This window comes from Chaetura pelagica, unplaced genomic scaffold (assembly GCF_000747805.2).
Source record: "Chaetura pelagica isolate M959 unplaced genomic scaffold, ChaPel_1.0 scaffold414, whole genome shotgun sequence".
Taxonomy (NCBI): Eukaryota; Metazoa; Chordata; class Aves; order Apodiformes; family Apodidae; genus Chaetura; species Chaetura pelagica.
The window spans coordinates 534933-542533 of NW_009952976.1; the positions used below are offsets into that span (position 1 = coordinate 534933).

General features: G+C 47.9%; 1 protein-coding gene across 1 annotated transcript in view; it reads left to right on the forward strand.

The window, feature by feature from the left end:
• Nucleotides 1-3327: 3327 nt before the first annotated feature.
• The window catches only part of L3MBTL2 (l(3)mbt-like 2 (Drosophila)), a 29481-nt gene continuing 25207 nt past the window's right edge, over nt 3328-7601 (forward strand). The window contains exons 1-2 of the mRNA XM_009996371.1: nt 3328-3393; nt 3913-4087. Coding sequence (XP_009994673.1) covers nt 3328-3393; nt 3913-4087 — 241 coding nt within the window. The remainder of the gene's footprint in view (nt 3394-3912; nt 4088-7601) is intronic.

Sequence of the window (7601 nt, forward strand, 5' to 3'; positions counted from 1 at the left end):
ATAGGAAGGCAGCGTGAGTGGCATTCCAAGAAGAACGCTTTTAGCCAACCCCGCTCCTCTGACTGAAAGGGCACAGCTTCTGCTGCCCAGGAGAGGAGGCAGTCCTTCATTTAGGCTTGTTTCCTTCTTCACTTTTGCTTTTCATTGTCTTTGTTATCCCACACCATTGCTGTAGCCTTTCTAAAATGGGGAGAGAATGTAGGTACAGCTGCATACCTTGTGGAAGAAGAGTCACAGCACCATGAAACTCTGGGACTGGTGAAGCAGGAGCTCAGATGAAAGGGCATCCCTGGCTGGTATAGAAAAGATCTTCAAGGGACTGGAAGGCAGGACTTGCACATCACATTTAGTCTGGGAAATGATGTCTGGTAAGCCAGGGCCCAGGCTCCTGCACTGCTGCTGCAGACAGTAGACACAGGGATAGGGGCTGTGAGGCAAGAGTGAGGACTGCAAACACAGCACTGGAAACCTGAGCCCCATCTTCTACTTGTAGCAACCCCAGCTCCCTAAGCTGAAGGCCCTTCAGGTGTTTGCTTTTCCTTTGCTTCCTTGAGATTGCAGCTGGAGCAAGAGGAGTGGTCAGTGAATCCCATGTTCTTCCTGTGCAAATGTGTTCTGCTATTCTGGTAGCAGGTCGGTAACTTCAAGTTTCTCTAAAAAAGACCCTTGGGGCAGGTATTTTGGACATTTTTTTGTCAGTCCACCTATTGTAACCCATGCTGTTCCTCTCCTGGACTATAGACCATGTGCTGTGTCTTGCCTGAAAGGGTATTTCAGGGGCACAGGGGGGGATGTGAGTGTGCCCATCCCTATGCAACTCACGCAGCCTACTTGGTTTGTGGAGCAGCACATTTTCTTCTCCATTGTAAGAAAAAGACCTGAAAACTTCCTCTGGAGGAAAGGGGAGCTGACAACAGGTCATAGGAGAGGGACTAGCTACCCACTGTGGTGCTAGATCAGTACTGTGCTGAAGCAAAGAATTTAATTCGCTTTGATCACAGCTGCAGTGGAGATTACATGTCTGTCCAGCCAAAGATCAGGACTTGCTTTTTAAGTTGGTATCCCAAACAGCTTCCAGTCTGTGGTCTACACTGAGAGGTGCAAACCCATGGGCAAGACAAGTCTCTGTTCCTGCTTAGCCTTGCCACTGTAACCCACACCACACACTGCCCAGCCCAGCTGGTATTCTGCAACCTCCAAGAAAAGATGAGCCAATGACACACTTGAGATCACCTTGAGTCTTTAGAAGCCAGTTTGCATCTTCAACGGCCCTGTAATGCGGGGGAGGGAGTGAATATACATGGCTTCCCAGTGACTCAGCAGTGACTCAATTCTCTTGAATTCTGTTTTGAAGGGGAATTCCAGAATCCAGTCACTACACCCATGATGTGGTCATCATCTGTGTAATAAAATACCAGCATTGTTTTAAATCCAGATTCTTTGAATCATGTATTCTTGTGTCCTGATGGGAGCTTCTAGGCCACTCTTTGGTGCTTGTGTAGTTTCTTAGTATAGAAGCTCAGAGCTGTTTTTTCCTCAATTCAGTTGGCTCCAAATAATCAAAGGGAGAACAATATTTATTATTTCAAAGCAAATCTTTGTCCAGCACTGGGATGGGATGGGGGGGTAAAATCAGAAGGTTTGTTTCCAGGATGATTTTGTGGGGTTTTCCCTCCTCCTTTTTTCATCAATGAGGTGTGAAGATTGGAGAGTGGCACTGAAATGACCTGGTACATCGCCCTGGTGAGCAGAGGGTTATCTCACCAGTCCCATAGGTTGACAGCTGGAGGTGTGACTTGGGTCTAACAGCACCCATGCTGCCATGGCTTGTAATTGCAGTCACTGGGTGGCTTAGAGCCACCAGAAGGTCGAATTTTAAAATAATGAGTTTAAAAATAAAGACCTCAGGTTCTCCTCTGTTTGCTCACTCTTTTCTCAGTCTGAGCTTATACTGAAATATTTCAAACGTTTTTTCTGTCACTTGGGCCCAATTCCCCAGCATCTTCACGGAAAGTGAGAGAGGGCCCTTAGCAGCTTGGGAAAGCACATGTAATGGGGTGCCCATCTTGGTAAATTGCATATAACATGTCAGGCCATGTGGATGTTTTAATGCCTCAGTTACTAGATGGACTTACTGGTCCTCCAGGCCACCCCTTCTGCTGGGGAAGGTGACCTGGCAGGGCATGGTGGTGCCCTGTATCTTCCCAGGCTTGCAGAGGAAACGGGCAGCACAGCTCAACACTCAACAGCCAGATATTTCTGGGGAATGAGATGAGGTAAATACTTAAAACTAAGAGGTTTACCTCCCAGACAGTTAGACAATTAACTCTTTTCTTCTCTTCTCAGGGCAGCCTCAGAACCAGGCATAGTTGTCGGTTTTTCTAAATCCAGACACAATTTTTTCTGTTACTTTTTTGTTATGACTTGTATGCAGCGCTGTGTTGACATTCACTGGCAGACCTTAACTGGGATGCTCCTTGGGTCTGGTGTCAGGTTATTTGTTCACCCCACAGGCTGTTCAATCACGGCGTCAGCTGCACGGTGTGATTTAATAACAGGTTGCTGTAAATGCATACGAATGCCAGTGTAACATGAAGGATGATCTGACAAAGGTTTTCTCTATGCTCCACAGCCCTTGAGAACTAAGAAGCAGCAACAGCTTCAATCTCCTACTTCAGAGCTGGCTGGGACCTCTTCCCAAAGGCCACACCCCATCCCACATCCCTCCCTCTCCCTGCCGGGAAACCCCCGCTCCAAACTATATATCTGTACCGACTTTGTTCCGGTGCGTGTTGCGGAGTCGGTGCTTCCTTTGGAGAACTGCAGCAGCGTAAGTGGCTATGGTGTGCAAGTTACCCCTGGGCTCAGGAGGCTCGGAGCTGTCAGAGGGCAGCCAGAAGCCATGGCGTTAAGATATTACTCAGGATCTCCGAAACCACCTTGTTCATAAATTGTGAGTAGCTTATATCAAAACAACACGCTCTGAGGTGTGTGTGGGGGACAGGAGAAAGCCTGGATTCCAAAACTAGGGGCCCAGGAGTGAGTGTTGTCAGTGTCCATGAGAAGGGAAAGCAGAAGCCCAAAATTTGGAGCTGCATCTGCTGGATTGGGGCTGTTGTACGGGGAGTGTCCCACTCTGTGCTCAAGCCGTCTACACAGGGGCAACGTTTCCCGGAAAACTGGCTTGTCACTTTGTGTTCAGATCCCTGGGGTTAGTGCTGATGTCCTGGTCTGGAGACAAACTAATTACCTGTGTGGTTTTTGTACCCCCCCAGTGTCCAAGCCATATTTCCTACTCCTGACCTTGCAGCACTGAAGGATCAGCATATGGAGAATCTGGTGGCTTATGCTTGGAAAGTGGAAGGGGATATGTATGAATCAGCAAACAGCAGGGTGAGATACGACATCATCTCTTGTCCAGTCGTGTGTATCTCTGCCTTGATCCCATAGTGGTTGTGGAGGAAGAGGAATGAAGGCACAGATGAGAGGCTCAGACGGAGGGAGCATGTTTTGGGGCTGGTGGATGGGGTCTGGGAGCCAACCAGCTGCACGCTTCTGCCTGGGTGTGCCTGGGGTCAGGGTGGTGCCTGTTGGGGTGTGATGTGCTCAAGACATCTCAGTGTTCCCTGAAGGCAGATGAAGCTCTTCACTGTGATTTTCATAAAGAAGTGACAGACATGATACAGGGGAAGAGCAATATCCTGTGTTAGCCTAATGGTTGCCAGCAGTGCCCTGAACAGTGCCCCTTTTTGCCTTCCTATCTGTGTGGCAACCCCTGCAAAGGGAGAGCTACTTCCATCCAAGCTGAAATGTATCTGTGAGGCTGCTTGGCAAGCTTGGAGCATTGTGACCTGTTGCCTTTACTCAATGCGTGTGTCGTCATCTTTCATGGTTTGAATTCCTCCCCAACAGGCAGAGTACTACCACCTGATAGCTGAGAAGATCTATAAGATTCAGAAGGAGTTGGAGGAGATACGAAGAACCAGGCTGCAGAAACAAAACATGATCCCAAATGCTCCAGGCATGCCACAGGCTCCCATGAATCAAGGGCCCAGCATGGGACAGCCACAGCCAGGGATGTCTGCAAGTAAGAGAAGTGGGGTTACTGACTACCTGGTGCAGGGAAATCCTGTGCTGTCATCATCATCACGGTGGTGACCATTTAGCTTTATTTTTCTGTTTTCATTTCACAGTTACCTTTGTAAACTTGGTCTGCCAAAAGTTAAGCAGAACATGTTGATTTGGGCTTTTTATAAGGATTTATTCTGTTTGCTTGTTGGTTTTCTGAGCTTGCTATACCTTCCTTTTTCAAAGACAGTATTGTGAACATATGACCAAGGGCTACAAGTCTATAAACATTTTTCCCTCAAAATGGCTGCTTTCTCCAGTGCTGATGACAAAAAATTAACCCTTGTAGTGCTTTGTGATTTTTAAAAAATATTCATACAGTATCAGCATAGGAGGTGAGAGGGAAAGCATTACCAAAGCCACGTTCCACTTCCCACTGCAATAATTTGGAAGGTGGCCCTGTACCCAGAATGGCTGCCACTTGGGGCTGGAAGTGAAACTAGGCCCATGAGCTGCCAGGATTCTCATAAGCTCTTTGATATGACAGAGAGTAGAAAACTGACAAAAGAGGCTCTGGAGGAGCAGCGGATGAATTTGTGAAGCCTGGAGACCTGGAGCATGAGCTCCTCAGCCCAGAGCACAGGTGAGAGGACAAGTCCCAGTAGACAAGCACAAAGAACCAGTATGCTAACTCTCCTAAAGGAAGGCGTGGTGATAAGGGACAGAGCTGGTGATTAGGTACAAAAAGCTTCTCCAGCTGCACAGCAGGGAGTTGAGTACCTGTGTTCAGCTCTGAGAAAGCAGCCTGGCTCCTGTCCTACAAGAATAATCCCTCCCATTGCATCCTGGACTCCTTCTGTGCTTTTACCTGGCAGCAGCCTTTTCATAAAGATCTTTCTGAATTTTGTATTTCACATGGCATCAAAACAGAGACCAGGCCCAGAGCAGCAGTAGGGAAGGAGACAGGAAAAGTGAAGTCTAATCTAAGTTTTAGAATTTCATTTTTTGACATTGCTAGGACTGTTATATCCCTAAAGAAAGGGGCTGGCTTTATGAGGATCATTGAATCATGGATTGTATGGGGTTGGAAGGGACCTATAAAGGTCATGTAGTCCAAGCCCCCAACAATAAGCAGGGACATCTCCAACTAGATCAGATTGCTCAGAGCCCATCAACTCTGACCCTGAATGTCTTCAGGGATGGGGCCTCCACCACCTCTCTAGGCAACCTGTTCCAGAGACCCACCACCCTCCTATTAAATCACTTTTTCCTTATGGCCAACCTAAATCTACCCTTTTCTAGTTTAAAACTAATATTGCTTGTCCTATCATTACATGCCCTTCTGAACAGGTCTTCCCCAGCCTTCTTACAGGCTCCTTTCAGATATTGGAAGGTTCCTATAATGTACCCCAAGAGTCTTCTCTTCTTCAGGCTGAACAACCCCAACTTCCTCAGCCTGTCCTCATAAGAGAGGTGCTCCAGGCCTCTCATCATCTTTGTTGCCCTCCTCTGGATGTGCTCCAACAGGTCCACATCCTTCCTGTGTTGGGGGCACCAGAGCTGGATGCAGCACTCCAGGTGAGGTCTCACCAGGGCAGAGTAGAGGGGCAGAATCACCTGTCAATCTGGTGACTGCTCTTCTTTTGATGCAGCCCAGGATGTGGTTGGCCTTCTGGGCTGCAATTGCACATTGGTGGCTTATGTCCAGCTTTCCATCCACTAGTACCTCCAGGACTGCTCTCTAGCATGTCTTCCCCCAGCCTGTATTCTTATCCCTGGTTGCCCTGGCCCAGGTGCAGGACCCTGGACTCAGCCTTGTTGAACCTGGGCCCACTTCTCCAGCTTGTCCAGGTCCCTCTGGGCGGCAACCCATCCCTCTAACATACAGATTGCACCACCCAGCTTACTGTCATTGACAAACAATGTTACAGAACAAGTTTTTTTATTATTAAAGATAAGTATTCGTTAATCAATGTTAATCTGATTAAAATGAAATTATTTAAATACTACTATTGTTGAAAAGAGCCACAATATTTAGAACCACAATGACAAATGAACAGCCATGGGATTGTGACTGCCTTTAAATCTGTTCTGTGTCAAGACAGAACTCGTTTTCGCTCAAGCTCTCAGGAAGCCTTGAGCCAGCCTGCCTGTGACCTGAGGGAGCAGTGCTGCTCATTCCACTCAGAAGGAAGCAGGATGCACACGAGCAACAGCTCATAACGTGTTACATGAACGACTATTGCAGTGGAAGGATTTCATGAACTTTTGGTTTTGTGTATCTTCTGGAAATACATTTGTTGTGTGTCATGCAGTGCACTGTAAAGCAGTATTTGCAAGGGGATAACAGCCTTTATAATTTATTTAATTATCAGCTACATTACTAACGTACTTTAAAAGCTGTTTTCTGTTTCTTAACGGTGCTGGAGGTTTGTTTGGAAAACCTGAACCTGGAGGACCCCTGACACTAGGGAAATCTGCTGATCAAGTTGCAGTCAGGAAGCTTTGCAAGCTCCCCATCTCTGTTCCTCTGTAATAAATGTGTTCCACTGTCACTGCCTGGGATTCTTTGTGTGGTTCATACCGATGGTGATGCTCCTTTGCATCTAGAGTGACAGGCTGTCACTTTGTGTTGGTGCCTTTGGGTTCTGTTACAGTGTCTGTAACACTGCTAAGTCTTTGGAATGAACCTTTCCATGCTGCCTGACTTTTGCTGGCAGCTAAGGCCATATGATGTGCAGGAGCTGTGCGTGTGCTTCACACGTTTTTTGTTCAGCTACTCACTGCAAGGTCTGTACAGAGAAGGAACCTTCAGTACAGGCTTTGTTTTTCCTTTTCTTTTGACAAGGTAAACACAATGAAGGTGGTAAGAAAGAGTAGAAGGGGGAGCAGGGAATTAGCTTCTGTGTAAAAGACAATCAATGCCAGAGACATACAGAGAGCCACTTGTGTTTTGGCTGTTCTGGACAGTGGGCCAGGGTGAGGGGTGTTGCTCCTGCTACCAGTAAGACACTTCTTTTCCATGAGGGGGGAAAAAAAAAACAAGCCCAAAAGGGAGAGAATCCTTTGTACCATTAAGAAGCTGCGCTATAAATGCATAAAAGTGTAAAAACCAATTACATAGCAAAGCAAGCACTTAAAGGCCTGTTTTGCCTAGGTAATACTTTTTTTATTTTTTGTGGTTTTTTCTTCTAAAAACCCCATCTGTTTACGCATGAAATGCCCGAGACGGATCCCTTGGGGGTGCGAGGAGCAGCGGCCTCAACTCGTGTTGGTTATTCCCGCCCGGGCCGGGGGACGCGCTGGGGGCCTCAGCCGCGCGGCACGGGGACTTGCCAGCCTGGCGTTGGGTACCAGCACCCTGCGGGCTCTCCTCCCAGCCCGGCCCAAGGCCCTGCCCGCTCACCGGGCTGCCCAGCACGTCCTGTGACACACAACGAGGCCTCCATGGCCGCTCCGCCGCCGCGGCGGGGCAAGAACTACAGCTCCCGTCATGCCCGTCGAGAACAAGCTCTTCTCCAATTGGCTCCCTT